Raw genomic sequence first — 18,702 nt, forward strand, 5'->3', positions numbered from 1 at the left:
CCCTTTTCGCAGCTCCATCAGCACCGAAGGAGGAGGAGGAGGAGGGCGGAGAGGCGTGGCGGGCCCTCCTCTCGCGAGAGTCCCCGAGATTTCGCGAGAGGACAGCCCCTGCCGTCGCTGTGGAGACGAAGCTCCTCGCTGCACCGGGGAGGCTCGGATGGCGAGCCGCCGCCGCCGCCGGCGCTTGGCCGGCCCGAAGCGGCTCCAAAACGGGGCACCTCGACGAGAAACGCCGCCTCCGCCGGAGCTCCCAGCTGAGCCGGGCACGCTGACGGTCGCCAAAACCCGCAAAGGCCGCGCGGCGGTGCTGCTCCCTGCGGAGCAAGTGAGCGTGGGCGGGGCCATGCAAATGAGAGGGGCGGGTGCCATGCAAATACACTTAAGGGGCGTGGCCTAGAGTTTGTTTAGAAGCTGCTGTTTGAATGGCAGATCGTTGTGGGTGGATCTTTGGGGGGGCTCCTCCCCTTTTTTGGGGGGGGGATATTTGTGTCTTTTCCCCACTGGATCCCTCCCTCCTCTGCCACCCCAAAAACGAAATAACAATACAGGCAACCTCGACTTACACAATTGAGCCCCAAAATTCCCATTAATGGTTGTTAAGTGAATTTTGCCCCGTTTTACGTCCATGGTTGTTAAGTGAATCGCTGCCCTTTTTTCAGTTAGCAACGAGGGTTTCTTAAGTGAATCCGTCTGCTTATTGGGATGGTCACAAAACGGGATCAGGTGGACCCCGAGACACCGCGACCGTCATAAGTATGAATCAGTCAGCAAGGGCACCCAATTTTGATCGTGTGACCACAGGGATGCGCAGCAGTCGTAAGAGTGAAAAATGTTTCCAAAGTCACTTGTTTTCAGGGTTGTCGTGGCTTTGGTCGCTAAACGAATCGTCGTAAGTCGGGAATTGCCTGTAACAACTCCGTGGCTTGTTCTGTTTTTTTTTTCCTCTCTGTCTCCAGAATCTGACCTTCACGGGCAAATGCCGCCTGACGTGCCTGCATGGATCCGTGCAGGTTTTGGGGTTCACCATCGCTGCAGGCCAGCCCCCTTACGACCTCTACTCCCCCCACACCTACTGCGCCCTCACCATCGAAGCTGCCGCCGGCATCCAGGACCCGGAAAAGTCAGAGAAGGAGGTGAAACTGGAGGCCAAGGCCCTCCTGCGAGCACACTTTGTACCCCAGGGTAAGGAGTGGGAGGTGACTGGCCTCGTTTTAATTCTGTATATTCACATCCCACCTTTATTGGGTTGACAAATAACTCAAGGTGGAGACCGTAGCCGACATACCTTCCTTCCTTCCTCCTCTTTGCCATGTAACAACGACCCTGCGTGGTTGGGCTGGGCTGAAAGAGAGGGACTGTGGTGTAAAGACACCCAGCTGGCTTTCATGCCTAAGGAGGAACTAGAACTCCCAATCTCCTGGTCTTTGGCCCAAAGATACTAAGCTGTTTATTGTGCCTCAGGAGGAACTAGAACTCCCAATCTCCTGTTGATTGGTCCAAAGACACTCAGCTGGCTTTCATGCCTAAGGAAGAACTAGAATTCCCAATCTCCTGGTCTTTGACCCCAAAACACCCAGCTGCCTTTCATGCCTAAGGAGGAACTAGAACTCCCAATCTCCTGGTCTTTGGCCCAAAGATACCAAGCTGTTTATTGTGCCTCAGGAGGAACTAGAACTCCCAATCTCCTGTTGATTGGTCCAAAGACACTCAGCTGGCTTTCATGCCTAAGGAGGAACTAGAATTCCCAATCTCCTGGTCATTGGCCCAGAGACACCCAGCTGCCTTTCATGCCTAAGGAGGAACTAGAACTCCCAATCTCCTGGTCATTGGCCCAAAAACACCCAGCTGCATTTCATGCCTAAGGAGGAACTAGAACTCCTAATCTCCTGTTGATTGGCCCAAAGACACCAAGCTGGCTTTCATGCCTAAGGAGGAACTAGAACTCCCATCTCCTGGTCATTGGCCCAGAGACACCCAGCTGGCTTTCATGCCTAAGGAGGAACTAGAACTCCCAATCTCCTGTTGATTGATTCAAAGACACTCAGCTGGCTTTCATGCCTAAGGAGGAACTAGAATTCCCAATCTCCTGGTCATTGGCCCAGAGACACCCAGCTGCATTTCATGCCTAAGGAGGAACTAGAATTCCCAATCTCCTGGTCATTGGCCCAAAGGCACCCAGCTGGCTTTCATGCATTTCGTGCCTAAGGAGGAACTAGAACTCACCCTCTCCTGGTCATTGGTCCAAAGCTGCATTTCATGCCTAAGAAGGAACTAGAACTCCCAATCTCCTGTTGGTTGGCCCAAAGACACCCAGCTGCCTTTCATGCCTAAGGAGGAACTAGAACTCCCAATCTCCTGGTTTCTAGCCTTGGTCTCAACCACTAGACCCAACTAGTCTACCTACATATCTGACCCTCTCTCGCCTATCGTATGGGGAGATAGGCAGCGAATGGATTTAAGAAGCCGGTGACGTCTGCGGGCTCCCCCCTTTCTCTTCCAGAGGCCAGGGGACGGCTGCTCAGAAGCTTTCGTCCGGGCTGCTCCATTTTTTTGCTGGAACCGCTGGAGACGCCGGAGACCAAGTTCATTCTCAGCCACTCGGAGTTCGCCCAGATCTTCAGAGCGAAAGTGAGTCCCGTGGCTGCCTAAAGCAGCATTTGGCCCTTAGCAGCCCACCATTGAAACCATCGCCGGGTTTTTTTAGCGATTTTCGAATGGTCGCTTGAAACGAAGACCACTGAACAATTTAAAGAAGCTTCTTGGATGGGAGGCAAGGCGTTTTCTAAAAAGGAGAAGAAGAAAGTTCAGTTGCCTTTTGGGAAAAAAACACCTTTGGTTTTTATATATGTGGCTGTAGAAATTGATAAATAAATAAATGGAGAAAGGGAGAGGAAAGAAAGAAAGGAAAGAGAGAAAGAAAAGGAAAGAGAGGGAAAAGAAAGAAAAAAGGAAGGAAGGAAGAGGGAAAGAAAAGAATGAGAGAGAAATAAAAAGAAAGGAAAGAGAAAAAGGGAAAGAGAAGGAAGAAAAGGAAAGAGGGAAAGAAGGAGGGAAGAAAGAAAGGAAAGAGAGAGAAAAGTGAGGGGGAAAAGAAAGCGTGACCTGACAAAAGCGCGAACATCATAAGCGCGCCGACAAAAGCGCGGCGCTAAAACTGCGATGTCAAAAGCGCGCCGACAACAGCGTGATTTAAGTTAAGGTTAGGTTTAGGGTTAGGTTACAGCGCGCTTCTGTCGGCGCACTGTTGTCAGCGCGCTTCAGGGCTCATTCGTCGCTCATTCGTCGCGCGGTTTTGTCACCACGGTTTTGTCACCACTGTTTAGTCAGGCGCGCTTTTGTTGTTCGCGCATTTGTGGTGGAACCAAATAAAGAAAAGAGAGATAAAAGAAAGAGAGGGAAAGAAGAGAGGGAAAGAAAAAGAAAAAAGAAAGGGAAAAAGGAAGGAAGAAAGGAAAAAGGGAAGAAAGAAAGGAAAGAGGGAAAGAAAAAGAGAAAGGGGAAAGAAAAGAGAGGGGGAAAGAGAAAGAGAGATAGATAGATAGATGATAGATAGATAGATAGATAGATAGATAGAGATAGATAGAGATAGATAGAGATAGATAGAAATATAGATAGATGATAGGTAGATAGATGATAGATAGATATAGATAGATATAGATAGATAGAGATGATAGATAGATAGATAGATAGATAGATAGATAGATAGATAGATGATAGATAGATGATAGATAGATAGATAGATAGATAGATAGATAGATAGATAGATAGAAATATAGATAGATAGATAGATAGATAGATAGATAGATAGATAGATAGATAGATAGATAGATAGATAGATATTGTATCTGGAGTGACCATTGCTCTGTGCAGGAGAGTGAAACGTTCTCTGATCTTTGCCTTCGAGTCCCTTTCGCCTCCCCGAGGCCCCTTTTGGCTAACCCCCCTCCTCCCCTCTTTCCCTCTCCAGAAGCAGGAGGCTTCCCCCGTCCTCCCAGAAGATCCAGTCCTGGCATCTGCCGGCCTTGAGCTTTTGGGGCCTGGAAGCGGCCTGCTGGTATCCCAAAGCATGCGCTCGGCCATCGGGGAGCTGCTCCACGCTTGCCAGGGTGAGTAGCTGAGGGAGGGGGCTTGGGCCGTCGTTGGTTTTTCTCTTTGGGAATAGCCCTTTCAGGATAAAGCAGAGGAAGGAAGGGAGGGGAATTAAGAGTAGGAGAGAAGGTAAGAAAGAGGAGAAGGGAGGAGGAGGAGAGGAGAAAGAGGGGAAGAAGAAAGGAGGAAGAATGAGGAGGGAAAGGAAGAAAGGGTGAAGCAGAGAAAGGAAGGGAGGGGAAATAAGAGTAGGAGAGAAGGTAAGAAAGAGGAGAAGGGAGGAGGAGGAGAGGAGAAAGAGGGGGAAAAGAAAGGAGGAAGAATGAGGAGGGAAAGGAAGAAAGGATGAAGCAGAGAAAGGAAGGGAGGGGAATTAAAAGTAGGAGAGAAGGTAAGAAAGAGGAGAAGGGAGGAGGAGAGGAGAAAGAGGGGGAGAAGAAAGGAGGAAGAATGAGGAGGGAAAGGAAGAAAGGGTAAAGCAGAGAAAGGAAGGGAGGGGAATTAAGAGTAGGAGAGAAGGTAAGAAAGAGGAGAAAGGAGGAGGAGATGAGAAAGAGGGGGGAAGAAGAAAGGAAGAATGAGGGAAAGGAAGAAAGGGTAAAGCAGAGAAAGGAAGGGTGGGGAATTAAGAGTAGGAGAGGAGATAAGAAAGAGGAGATGGGAGGAGGAGAGGAGAAAGGGGAAGAAGAAAGAAGGAAGGAGAGGAGGAAGGAAGAAGGTAGAGAAGGGAGGTTGAGAAGGTGGAAGGAGTAAGGTTGTTGCAAAATAAGGCACGCGGAAGAAAGTGACCCAAAATGTATTTTATATATATGTTTGTGTGTAAAAATAAGTATAGACACTATGGTGAATAGACAAAGGTTAAATAGCAGTTATGAGAATGTACAGTATATCTATGAATGAATTTGAAAAAAAAGGGGGGAGAGAAATAGCCCTTTCTCTTGTGGGGAGGGGTCTTCTCCTCTGAATATTTTTTGATTAGTTGATCGAAATGCAAAACATAGAAACACAAAAGCAAATAAGAGGAAAACAGGAGCGGAAAAAAGAAAGAAAGAGGAAAAACAGGAGTGGGAAAAAAAGAAAGAGGAAAAAGTGCAGGGGAAACGTTGACTTCCACACTTCTGGTGGTGCTTTCCCCGATTTTGGTCCTAAGTCGAGGACTCCCTGTGCTCCGGATTCTCGGATCTTCACCCCCCCCCCCCAAATCTCATCTCAAAGGTTCTTTGCTTTTTCAGTGGAAGACGAAGGCTGCCCGGTTATCTTAGTTTGCGGCCCGAAAAGCATCGGAAAGTCAACGTTCAACAGATACCTGATGAACCTTTTACTCAACCGGTGAGTGGTGGTTTCTTCCCCTCCTCTCGGGCTCCCTTCACCTTCCTCTGTTCTTCTGTATTTTTCTTGAATTATTCCTGGACTGTTTCTCTTTTTTTCTCTCTCTCTCTCTTTTTAAACTCCAGCCTTCCCTGCCTCGAATACTTGGAGTGCGATTTGGGGCAGCCGGAGTTCACCCCACCGGGCTGCATTTCCCTGGTGAACGTGCGGGAACCCTTGTTGGGTAGGTGTGCCTTGCAAGGTTTCTTTTTTTGTTTTTAAAAAGAAACTTAAAAAAAAAAACCCAGTTGTGAAAAAGTGGAGAGAAAAAAAACACCCTGAGGAACTTTTGACATTAGGATTAGCAAAATAATCAACCCCACAGCCGTCCACAGGTGGTTCTCAACTTCTTAAGACCAGAGGGGGATCCAGAAAGAAAGGGATGGGTGGATGGGTGGCTAGGTAGAAATGGATGGATGGATGGATGGATGGATGGATGGATGGATGGATAGATAGATAGGAGATAGATGGGTGGAGATAGATAGATAGATAGATAGATAGATAGATAGATAGATAGATAGATAGATAGATAGATAGATAGAGAGAGATGATAGATAGATAGAGAGAGAGAGAGAAAGAAATGGATGGATGGATAGAGATAGAAATGGATGGATGGGTGATAGATAGATAGATAGATAGATAGATAGATAGATAGATAGATAGATAGATAGATGATAGATAGAAAGAAATGGATGGATAGAGATAGATAGATAAAGAAAGAGAAGGATGGATGGGAGATAGATGGATAGAAAGAAATGGATGGATGGATAGATGGATGGATAGATAGATAGATAGATGGGGATAGATAGATGATAGATAGATAGATAGATAGATAGATAGATAGATAGATAGATAGATAGATAGATAGAAAGAAATGGATGGATGGATAGAGAGATAAAGAGATGGATGGGAGATGGATGGATAGATAGATAGATAGATAGATAGATAGATAGATGATAGAAAGAATTGGATGGATAGAGATAGATAGATAAAGAAAGAGAAGGATGGATGGGAGATAGATGGATAGAAAGAAATGGATGGATGGATAGATGGATGGATAGATAGATAGATAGATAGATAGATAGATAGATAGATAGATGGGGATAGATAGATGATAGATAGATAGAGAGAGAGAGAGAGAGAGAGAGAGAGAGAGAGAGATAGATAGATAGATAGATAGATAGATAGAAATGGATGGATGGATAGAGAGATAAAGAGATGGATGGGAGATGGATAGATAGATAGATAGATAGATAGATAGATAGATAGGGATAGAGATAGATGATAGATAGATAGATAGATAGATAGATAGATAGATAGATAGATAGATAGATAGATAGAAATGGGTGGATGGATGGATGGATGGATAGAGAGATAAAGAGATGGATGGTAGGTAGGTAGGTAGGTAGGTAGGTAGGTAGATAGATAGATAGATAGATAGATAGATAGATAGATAGATAGATAGATAGATGATAGAGATGATAGATAGGAGATAGATGGATAAATGGGTGGAGATAGAGAGAGATAGAGATGATAGATGGACAGACAGGCTGAACGAAAGAAAGAAATGGATGGATGGATAGAGATAGATAAAGAGATGGATGGATAGATAGGTGGAAGTCGGATGGATGGATAGATAGGAGATAGATGGATAGATGGGTGGAGATAGAAAGAGATGGATGGATGGATAGGAGATAAATGGATAAATAGGTGATGGATAGATGGGTGGATAGATAGGAATTGGATGGATGGATAGATAGATGGATAGATGGGTGGAGATGGATGGATAGCTAGCTAGATGAAAATGGATGTATGGAGAGATGGGTGGAGAGAGAGAGAGAAAGAGAGAGAGAGATAAACGTCACCTGATTTCACAAACTTTGGTACCACAGTTAAGCAAATCACTGCCCTTGTTAAGGGACCATCTCCCTGCTGGCTTCCGACAAGCCAAATCAACGCAGGAGGCCAGATCCGCTTAACAACTGCCGGATTCACTTAACGGCCGCATTCGCTCCACTGAAAAGTCACAAAACGGGACGAGGCTCAACTACGGCCTCACTTAGCAACGGGAGCACTGGGGCAAAATATTTAGGATGATGATCCTCAGACCGCTGCAACTTTCGGCCCCGGCGCCCTCTTTCCGCTCCAGGCCCCCCGTTCGCCCACCAGCGGCCCCCTCGCAAAATGGCCTACTACGGGGACGCCTCTTGCGAGCACGACACGGAGCGGTACCTCGACACGCTGAAATATGTCTTCGGAGGCTACGAGAGAGACATCCCTCTGCTGGTCAACACCATGGGATGGGTGAAAGGTAGGGAATGTCAGCGTTCCAAGTATCATGTAGAATTAAATCAGAGTCGAAGGCAAAACGATCCTTAAAGTTCCAATTTAATAAATCAGACATCTTAGCACATCTGTGTTAATCCCAATTCTGGAAATGACATCAGAATTCCACCCAGTTAAATGTTCATGATCTTGTCCCACAATCCATCACATGGTCCAATCTTCTTCTTCCATGCTGGCAGGTGGGGCAGCCTTCCAGAGGGTCATGGGTTGCCCCCTCCCCTCTTTGGACGATGCTTTGTAGCTGCCTTAAGGAAGTTCAAAACGTCCTTAAAGATCCATCTCATCCTGGGCACCCTTTTTCTTTTTAAACTCTTACCATCGGGCAGCCGGTACCGGAGGATAAACACCAAGGACAGATTGGCTGAGAAACAGCTTCTGTCCCAGAGCAGTAACTACCGTATTTTTCAGACTATAAGGCGCACCAAGATTTTGAAGGGGGCTTCAAAATTAGATCAGTGCTGTAGTAACTGTACGGTAATCATTAACACCACTAGCGATGATGTTACCTAGGTGGGTCATGAAACGTTTGCAAGAAAACCACTGTCAGCATCAAGGACCCTACAGTTCTCCTCCTCTTCTTCCTCCACCTCCTCCTCTTCTTCTTCCTCCTCCTCTTCTTCCTCTTCTTCTTCCTCTTCCTCCTCTTCTTCCTCATCCTCTTCCTCCCCTTCTTCCTCCTCTTCCTCCTCTTCTTCCTCCTCTTCCTCCCCTACTTCCTCCTCTTCTTCCTCTTCTTCCTTCTCTTCTTCCTCTTCTTCCTCCTCCTCTTCCTCCTCTTCTTCATCCTCCTCTTCTTCCTCCTCTTCTGACTCTCCCTCCTCCTCTTCTTCCTCATCCCCCTCTTCTTCCTCCTCCTCTTTCTCCCCTTCTTCCTCCTCCTCTTCCTCTCCCTCCTCTTCCTCCCCTTCCCCCCTTCTTCCTCCTCCTCTTCTTCCTCCTCTTCTTCCTCCTCTTCCTCCTTCTCTCCTCCTCCTCCTCCTCTTCCTCCTCCTCCTCCTCTTCTTCTCTTCTTCCTCCTCTTCTTCCTCCTCTTCCTCCTTCTCCCCCCTCCTCCTCCTCTTCCTCCTCCTCTTCTTCCTCCTCCTCCTCCTCTTCTTCCTCCTCCTCCTCTCCCTCCTCTTCCTCCCCTTCCCCCCTTCTTCCTCCTCCTCTTCTTCCTCCTCTTCCTCCTTCTCCCCCCTCCTCCTCCTCTTCCTCCTCCTCCTCCTCTTCTTCTCTTCTTCCTCCTCTTCCTCCTTCTCCCCCCCTCCTCCTCCTCCTCCTCTTCTTCCTCCTCCTCTTCTTCTTCCTCCTCCTCTTCTTCCTCCTCCTCTTCTTCCTCCTTCCTCTTCTTTTTCCTCCTCTGCCTCTTCTTCTCCCCCTCCACCTCCTCTTCTTCCTCCTCCTCCTCTTCTTTCTCCTCCTTCCCCTCCTCATTCTTGTCTTCCTCCATCACTCCTTCTAGCACTGATGATGTTGCCTAGTTGGGTCACAAAACGCCCGTAAGAAAACCACCGACCTCAGAGAGCACCAAAAGGCCTCAACCCAGCAGACCCTCCCAGTTGGTATCTCCATCTCGCTCTGGTCCTTCCACCCCCCCCCTCCCCACTTAAGTAGCCTCTGCTTTCTTCCCCCCCCTCCCCACTCCCCCCCCCCTCAAAAGGTGCCGGCTTGCTGCTCCTGATCGACGTCATCCGCTCCCTGTCGCCGACCCACGTCGTCCAGCTCAGCGCCGAGGACTTCAAAGACCTCCCTCTGCTCTCCGCCGACTACATCCGCGGCACCCCCGGGCTGCACACCCGGGGGAGACCCTCCCTCAAAAGGAAACACCCCGGAGGGACCCATGCTCCACAGCCGGGCCATCAGCTGCTGTGTGTCCAGGCCATATTTCCGGGCGCCGGAGTCCCTGGCGTAGGGTACGTCCCCGCTTGGGAAAGACAGGAGGAAAAAAGGAGAATAATTCAGATTATAAATAGTTTTTCTTCCGGCTCCCCTGATCTCACCGGGTTTTTTTTGGGCAGACGGCCTGATATTTTCCAGATTAATTTTATTGGGTAGAAAGTCCTCGGTTTACAGCCATTCGCTTAATGGCCCAAAAAAACAACGGGCCCCAGAATTTCCAGCGTCGTAAGTGTGAGAAAAGCGGTCATAAATCCTTTACGGGGGGGCTGGAAATGACTTACGAAACCGTTTTTCCACCCTTAACGACCAGGGAAAGGCCGCTGCCCGTTGCGGTCGTAAGAAGGGAACGCTCTGTCCTTGTCTCGCTGCCCCTCGAGATGGAGAAACATTTCATCCTTCTGCCTGGGGCACATCTAATGCGGGCTCTCCTCGACGTGCGACCGTTTGTTTAGCGATCGTTCCGAAGTTGCGACGGCACTGAAAACAAGCGACTTAGGACTGTTTTTTCCCTACACTTACGGCCGTTGCAGCGTCCCTGTGGCCGCGTGATCCACATTCAGACGGCTCGGCCACTGGCTCGTATTTACGACGGTCGCGGTGTCCCCTTTTTGCGACCTTCGGGCGAGCCGAATTCCTGCAAAGTTGTGGGGGGGGGGAAGAAGTCGCTTAACAGGTGTCTCACTTAGCAACAGGTTTGGGGAGGGGGCTCCGCTGGGGTCGTAAGTCGAGGACCCCCGTCGTTGATGTACCTCCGCTTCCGTCCTCACAGGCGAGTGCACAGCAGTACCCTGAGGAATGTCACCATGGTGGGCTACCTGGGGCAGCTGCAGCCCCCCCACATGGAAGAGGCCGTCCCCCTGACCGGCCTGGTGCCCTATCAGGTGAGACCCCCCACCCACCCACCCCCCTCCGGGCAGAACTGGCAGGCAGAGGGAATGGAGGTGGGGCTCCTGGAAGAGTTCAATCAGGCGGAAGATAAAAAGGGCTTCTTTAGCTATCGCTCCATATGTAGCCCAGCCCTGATGGTGTCACCTGGCTGGGTCACACAACGTCTTCTGCAAGGAAACTCCCAAGCTCAGAGAGTAGTGGGGGTCCCACGATTCTCCCCTTCACTCTATTCCCCTTTCTCCTCCTCTCCCCCTCCTCTTCCTCCTTCTTTCCCTTCATTCTTTCTTTTTCTTTCTCTTCCTCCTCCTCCTTCCTTCCTCCTCCTCCTCCTCCTCCTCCTCCTCTCTGCAAACTCCATTCCTTTCCAGCCCTGATGATGTTCCCTAGTTGGGCCATGAGACGTCTTCAAGGAAACCCCCAAGCTCTGAGAGCACCAAGGACCCCACAGTCCTCTTCCTCTTCTCCTCCTCCTCCTTCCCATTCCCCTTCCTCCTTTTCTTCTCCTTCTTTCTTTCCTTCTCCTTCTCTTCTTATCCTCCTCCTTTTCCTTCTCTTCTTCTTCTTTTCCTCTGCTTCTTCTTCTCACTCTTCTTCTTTTCCCCCTCCTCCTCCTCCTCCTCCTCCTCTCTGCAAACTCCATTCCTTTCCAGCCCTGATGATGTTCCCTAGTTGGGCCATGAGACGTCTGCAAGGAAACCCCCAAACTCAGAAGGTACCGACACAACAGTCCTCCTCCTCCTCCTTCCTGTTCCACTTCCTCCTTTTCTTCTCCTTCTTTCTTTCCTCTCCTTCTCCTTCTTTTCTTATCCTCCTCCTTTTCCTCTTCTTCTTCTTCTCCTTTTCCTCTTCTCACTCTTCTTCTCCTCCTCCTCCTCCTCCTCCTCTTCTCTGCAAACCCCATTCCTTTCCAGCCCTGATGATGTTCCCTAGTTGGGCCATGAGGCTCCCACTTCAACCCTCTTTTTATCCATATCCTTGTAGAAATTCCCTTTACCTGGTTAACCTCCGCCTAAAATTAAAATCCCTCCCTCCCTCCCTGCCTGCCTTCTTCCTTCTTCCTGCCCTAAATTCAGGTATTATTCTGGCTGCGGCCGCAAACCTCGCGCTGGATGGCGTATTCTCCCAAAAAAACCCGAATTGACGCACCCACCCTTCTGCTTTCCCCTCCCTCCCTCCCAGGTGCCCTTCGACGCCACCGCCCTGCGGGTGATCCACGTGGAAGTGGCCCCCACCCACATCCTGTGCTCCCTCAACGCCAGCTGGGTCGGCCTGTGCCGCCTGCCGGATCAGGTCCCGCCTCAAGCGGAGGGCCCCGTGGTGGTGTTGCCGCAGACGCCCCTCTGCGATTGCGTGGGCTTCGGTAAGCGGGCAGGGACGGTCGGCACGAGTCGATTCGGGGCTCGCGGCCTCAACAATTTCGCTTTCCCCCCCCCCTTTTTTTAAATCAAAGCATAAAATAGCAGTTAGACTTAGCAGTTAGACTTATATACCGCTTCATAGAGCTTTCAGCCCTCTCTAAGCGGTTTCCAGAGTCAGCATATCGCCCCCAACAATCCAATAGATAGATAGATAATAGATAGATAGATAGATAGATAGATAGATAGATAGATAGATAGATAGATAGATAATGGATGGATGGATGGATGGATGGATGGATGGATAGATAATAGATAGATAGATAGATAGATAGATAGATAGATAGATAGATAGATAGATAGATAGAGACAGACAGAGAGAGAGAGAGAGAGAGAGAGAGATAGATAGATAGATAGATAGATAGATAGATAGAATAGATAGAATAGATAGATAGATGATTGATAGATAGATAGATAGATAGATAGATAGATAGATAGATAGATAGATATAGATAGATAGATAGATAGATAGATAGATAGATAGATAGCAATAGCAATAGCAATAGCAGTTAGACTTATATACCACTTCATAGGGCTTTCAGCCCTCTCTAAGCGGTTTACAGAGTCAGCATATCGCCCCCAACAATCCGATAGATAGATAGATAGATAGATAGATAGATAGATAGATAGATAGATAGATAGATAGATAGCAATAGCAATAGCAATAGCAGTTAGACTTATATACCGCTTCATAGGGCTTTCAGCCCTCTCTAAGCGGTTTACAGAGTCAGCATATCGCCCCCAACAACAATCCGGGTCCTCATTTTACCCACCTCGGAAGGATGGAAGGCTGAGTCAACCCTGAGCCGGTGAGATTAGAACCGCTGAACTGCAGATAGCAGTCAGCTGAAGTAGCCTGCAGTACTGCACCCTAACCACTGCGCCACCTCGGCTCTAAAATATAAAGGGGGAAAAGCAAAGCCAGAAGAGAGGGAGGAGGGAAAGGATGTGAGCGCAACAGGACGAAAGAAAGGAAAAAAGGACTTTCTTTAGCACGGCGGAAGGGGAACAACACGACAACCACAACTGTTTTCGCTTTTACACAAGAGAGTTCCGATCATCCAGTGAACCCTCCTCCTCTCAAACAGGAGAGGCCGGATGGTTTACACAAATCCTCCTTCAGTTTATGACCGCTTCTTCGGGGCCCCCTTCAAAGTTTACAGTGGCGCTGAAGAAAGAGGCTTACGACCGGGTCCTCACACTTACGACCGGGTCCTCACACTTACAGCCCTCGCAGCGTCCACACACACACACACCCGCGGCATGTATTTAAACGACGGTTGCAGATGCCCCGGGGGTGTGTGTGTGTGTCACGTGATTTGCAGCCTTTCCGACTGGCGAAATCAACAGACGGATTCGCTTAACGACCCATGATCCGTTTAACAACTTCAGGGATTTCCTTAGCGACCGTTCCAAAAAGCGGTGGCAGAATCGGGTGCTTGTAAGTGTCAGCAAAGTCCCTTTTTTCAGTGTCAAACAGTCCCTAAGCGAGTGGTCGTAACTTGAGGACTGCCCTGTAGTAATGGAGCAAGACACTTGGCACCCCAAATCTCTCTTCTTCTGGTCATTTTTTTTCCTGCAGTGTTTCGATGCTCTGGTTGGTTTTATTTCAGTGAATTTATTCAACTTTTGGCGTTTTCTTAGCAATGTTTCTAACTGCTGGCTGCAAAGAAATGGGGAATTATCCCGATAAATAAAACCTAAAAGATTTTTTAAAAAATGCAAAATTTATTCTCTCACAATTTTGTGGCATTGTGTCCACCTCCCAGGTAACTTCCCTCCGCTGAAAATTTACATCTGCCAACTCCCTGCCTTGAACCCTGATTTTTCTTCTCTTTAGAGCATTTCTTTCGAAACTTTTAAGGCTTGTGAACTTCCAACTCCCACAATCCCTCCCGGCTGGCTGGGGGGGGGGGATTCTGGGAGTCGAAGTCCACAAGTCTTAAAATCACCGTAGTCGGATGCTTCTCTCTGTTTTATTTATTTAACACCCGTTTTGGATCGAACATTCATCCTTTGCTGAATAACCCAGAGGTCGAAAGCCGAAATTTAAAATTTCTTTTTAAAACAGGAATTGTCCGAGGGGTCGACATGACCAACAAGCTTTACTACGTCCTGACGCCGGTGGCTCCGGAGAACTTACGCCAGGTGAACTGTTTGCTGATCGGCAATATTGCCATCCCTAATTGCATCTTTCTGAACCAAGTAAGTGGACGCCGAGCCGCCTTAGATACATGTCGACAGGCAGCAAAGGGCTGGTCTCTTTTAATCCCTCTCGCTCCGCTTTCGTTATGCCCGGTGGGACGCTGGTCCTTTGCCGATCGGCAACATCGCCGTCCCCAATTTTTATCTTTCTGAACCGGGTAAGAGAACGCCGGGCCGCCTTAGATACATGTCGATGGGCAGCAAAGGTCTGGTCTTTTTTAATCCCTCTCGCTCCGCTTTCGTTATGCCCAGTGGGACGCTTCTCCTTTGCTGATCGGCAACATTGCCGTCCCCAATTTTTATCTTTCTGAACCGGGTAAGAGGACGCCGGGCCGCCTTAGATATATGTTGACGGGCAGCAAAGGGCTGATCTCTTTTAATCCCTCTCGCTGACGCTGATCTCTTTTAATCCCCCTTGCGGCGTTTTATCTTACGCACGACGGGATGCTGCTCCTTGGCTGGCAGGTTTGAGCTCAAGCATCCAACGTGCTGCGCGGCCGCGCAGCCGCGCAGAAGATCAAAGCCAGGGTGTGCTCCTGTTTGCAAACGGGGAACGGGAGGAGGAATTAGGAGGAGGCCCTGGATGGGAGCGCGTGGTCTTAGCACACCGGAGGAGGAGAATGCGTAATGAAAGAGTTTTCTAGTCCTCGTGACTGCGGTTAATAGCTGGAAAGTACAGGGGGGATCTCTGGCCTGCGGTCCCAAGCGCCGTCCTAACTTCCATCGCTGAGCGAAGAAGTTGTCAAAGAGAGCTGTGCCCAATTTTACGGCCATTTTTTCCCTGCGGTGGTGAAGCAAGTCACTGTGGTCATTAAGTGGATCAATGCGGCCATTAAGCCATTGGGTTAGGACGTCTCTCCTTAGTTCTAGGTTGATTCTCTCCTTGACGGATTTCCGTCTGTCGCTTCTCGTCCTGCCTCCAAGGGCTTTGGAAAATAAATTGACCCCCCCCGACTTCTTTGGGGCAGCCCCTCAAATATTGGAAGGCTACTATCATGTTCTGTCGTTGACAACCGAGTTGGAAGGGACCTTGGAGGTCTTCTAGTCTGACCCCCTGCTCGAGCAGGAGACCTTATAACTTCTGGGTCAAACGGTTGTCCATCTCTTCTTGAAGCCTCCAGTGAGGCAGGCTGTCCTATCCATCCATCTGTCTTTCTGTCATGCATCTTATTTTATCTGAGAATCAGAATCCTAGTGCTGGAAGGGACCTCGGAGGTCTTCTAGTCCAACCCTCTGCTCCAGCAGAAGACCCTATACTATTTCAATCAATCAGAATAGAGCTGGAAGGGGACCTTGGAGGTCTTCTAGTCCAACCCTCTGCTCCAGCAGAAGACCCTATACTATTTCAATCAATCAGAATAGAGCTGGAAGGGACCTTGGAGGTCTTCTAGTCCAACCCTCTGCTCAAGCAGGAGACCCTATACTATTTCAATCAATCAGAATAGAGCTGGAAGGGACCTTGGAGGTCTTCTAGTCCAACCTCTGCTCCAGCAGAAGACCCTATACTATTTCAATCAATCAGAATAGAGCTGGAAGGGACCTTGGAGGTCTTCTAGTCCAACCCTCTGCTCCAGCAGAAGACCCTATACTATTTCAATCAATCAGAATAGAGCTGGAAGGGACCTTGGAGGTCTTCTAGTCCAACCCTCTGCTCCAGCAGAAGACCCTATACTATTTCAATCAATCAGAATAGAGCTGGAAGGGACCTTGGAGGTCTTCTAGTCCAACCCTCTGCTCAAGCAGGAGACCATCTACTATTTCAGTCAATCAGAATAGAGCTGGAAGGGACCTTGGAGGTCTTCTAGTCCAACCCCCTGCTCCAGCAGGAGATCTTATCCCATCCCAGACAAATGGCTGTTCAGTCTCTTGTTGAAAGCCTCCAGTAATGGAGCACCCACAACCTCTGGAAGGAAGCTGTTCCCTCCATCCGCCTGTCATGTATTTTATCTATTTTAGAACCCAGAATCCCAGAGCAGGAAGGGACCTTGGAGGCCTTCTAGTCCAGCCCCTTGCATAAGCTGGGGAACCCTCTCCCATCCCAGAGAAATGGCTGTCCTGTCTCCTCCAGAGCAGCCACAACTTCCAGTGGCAAGTTGTTCCACTGGTTAATTGTCCTCGCTGTCGGGGAACTCCTCCTTAAATCCCAGGTCGCTTCTCTCCTGGATGAGTTCCCGTTCTTAACAGTTCATCCCACGGAGATGATCAGTAGCCTTGGGGACAAACTGACCCCTAGCATCCCACACCACCCCTTCCCTGCCACACAAGGGGGTCTCCGAGGGTCCAAAGCAGCATTTGGTAATCCGTGTCCCTGGATTTCCATCGTCTCGAAGAATCTCCTTACGACCAGCGTCCCCATAACAGCGTCTTCTGCTCCATTCTCTCCATCCCCTTGTCTTTAGGCCAGGACCGATGGGGAGATCCCATACGTCACCTCCGATTACAACTACGAAGTCTCCGGGGCCGGGAAATTAAAAATCAAGAAGCACCTGCAAAGGCGAGAGCACCGTGGCCTCTGAATTCCTCCTGCGGAAGGATTCCTCTCCGGGACCCAGCGGACTTTCTGTCATGCCAGCCGGCGTGGCGCCTCCCCTCGGCGGAATTTGCACCCTCCCCCCTTCTCCGATTAGCCGGTTTTTTTTTTAAATCACAATATTCAAATTAAAACATTTTATACAAAACCTGGCAGGTATCTGACTCTCAGCTTTGAGCAACGTTGGAAGGCGATGAAATCAAGGTTGAAAAACTTTTTAAAAGTATTTTTAAAGTATTTTTTAAAGTATTTTTATTTTTCTAAACAAGTATTTTTTATTTTTCTAAACAAGTATTTTGTATTTTTCTAAACAAGTATTTTGTATTTTTTAAAGTATTTTTCATTTTTCTAAAAATGAATTTTTTATTTTTCTAAAAAAATATTTCTTATTTTACTAAAAAAGTATTTCTTATTTTTCTAAAAAAAATATTTTTCTAAACAAGTATTTTTTATTTTTAAAGTATTTTTTATTTTTCTAAAAATGTATTTTTTTCTTCTTCTAAAAAATATTTTTTATTTTTTTTAAAAAGTATGTTTCATTTTTTTAAAGTATTTTTTATCTTTAAAAAAAAGTTAAAACACAAAACTCCAGAAAAACAGTTTTTTACAGAAGCAAAAAACAAAACAAAAAATCCCAAAAGAGGTTTAAAAAATGTGCATTTAAAAAGGACACAAATACATACACACATATTATACCCCCCTCCCCAGTCCTCGACTAAATGACAACATTGGAGCCCCAAACTTTATGTTATTAAGCGAGACATTCGTCGTTTCCCCTGTCTTGCAACCATTCTTGTCACCGTTGCTAAGTGAATCGCCACAATTGTCAAATGAGTAACGGGGTTGTTAAGTGAATCTTGTCCCCCCACCACCCACTGACCTTTCTTTGTCAGAAGGTCGTGACCCTGGGACACTGCCACCGTCATAAGTACAAGTCAAGTGGCCAAGTATCCGGATTCTGACCACGGCGATGGTACAACGGATGTAAGCGTGAAAAACGCTTTTCACCCATCGCTTTTTTCAGTGTTGAAAAGACAAGATTAAAACTTTGCAACCCTCTTTTTAAACAACCTATTGTTGCATTTTATTGAGATTGAAAAAAATCTTCACCTCTGAGCTGGGAAGGATTTAAAATATTTAAAATAGCCAGGGGGGAAGGATTTAAAATAAAAATTCTTTTATTTTATTTAGCAACGTCCAAATCACCTTTAAATGGTTTTAATTTGCTATAATCCGACTTTTGGGGTCCGTTCCAATTGTAAGTGAGACACTTTTTTAGCCTACCTTGATGCACCTAGTCCTCGATTTAACAACTGTTTGTTTAGCGACGGATTGAAGTTACAATCGGTCACTAAACAATGAAGTTAAAAATAATGAAGTTGAAAACAATGAAGTTAAAAACAATGAAGTTAAAAACAATAAAGTTAAAAACAATAAAGTTAAAAACAATAAAGTTAAAGTTAAAAACAAGTTAAAAAGTTAAAAACAATGAAGTTAAAAACAATGAAGTTAAAAACAATAAAGTTAAAGTTAAAAACAAGTTAAAAAGTTAAAAACAATAAAGTTAAAAACAATGAAGTTAAAAACAATAAAGTTAAAGTTAAAAACAAAGTTAAAAACAATAAAGTTAAAGTTAAAAACAATAAAGTTAAAAACAATGAAGTTAAATAAAGTTAAAGTTAAAAACAAGTTAAAAACAATGAAGTTAAAAACAATGAAGTTAAAAACAATGAAGTTAAAGTTAAAAACAATAAAGTTAAAAACAATGAAGTTAAAAACAATAAAGTTAAAAAGGGACTTAACAACCGATCCTCGCCTTTAGGACCCGTCTCCAAATGGTCATAATTCAGACGCTAAACACCCTGGCATGAATTTACAGTGGTTGCAACGTCCCGAGGGTGTGTGATCGCGGGGGGACAGGGGGGAGGACCCAATTCGCTTAACAACCGGGCGATCCACTTAACAACCTGCGATTTACAT

General features: G+C 47.1%; 1 protein-coding gene across 1 annotated transcript; it reads left to right on the top strand.

Moving 5' to 3' along the window:
- Nucleotides 1–83: 83 nt before the first annotated feature.
- NOL9 (nucleolar protein 9) lies at nucleotides 84–16,870 on the top strand. The gene is made up of 12 exons (XM_087702105.1): nucleotides 84–325; nucleotides 957–1,182; nucleotides 2,501–2,628; nucleotides 3,968–4,106; nucleotides 5,322–5,418; nucleotides 5,544–5,641; nucleotides 7,607–7,768; nucleotides 9,446–9,698; nucleotides 10,454–10,565; nucleotides 11,752–11,932; nucleotides 14,059–14,192; nucleotides 16,592–16,870. The coding sequence occupies exons 1-12, from the start codon at nucleotides 158–160 to the stop codon at nucleotides 16,706–16,708; spliced, it is 1,815 nt and encodes a 604-aa protein (XP_087558231.1). The 5' UTR covers nucleotides 84–157; the 3' UTR covers nucleotides 16,709–16,870.
- The last annotated feature ends 1,832 nt before the right edge of the window (nucleotides 16,871–18,702 follow it).

This window comes from Thamnophis sirtalis, unplaced genomic scaffold (genome assembly GCF_051295495.1).
Source record: "Thamnophis sirtalis isolate CommonGarterSnake01/CBP01778 unplaced genomic scaffold, rThaSir2_p1.2 scaffold_15, whole genome shotgun sequence".
Classification (NCBI taxonomy): Eukaryota; Metazoa; Chordata; class Lepidosauria; order Squamata; family Natricidae; genus Thamnophis; species Thamnophis sirtalis.

Coding starts and splice junctions, on each gene's coding strand:
- NOL9 (XM_087702105.1), top strand. CDS start 158: ATGGCGAGCCGCCGCCGCCGCCGGCGCTTGGCCGGCCCGAAGCGGCTC. Junction 326..956: donor TGCTGCTCCCTGCGGAGCAA/GTGAGCGTGGGC, acceptor CTCTGTCTCCAG/AATCTGACCTTCACGGGCAA. Junction 7,769..9,445: donor CACCATGGGATGGGTGAAAG/GTAGGGAATGTC, acceptor CCCCCTCAAAAG/GTGCCGGCTTGCTGCTCCTG.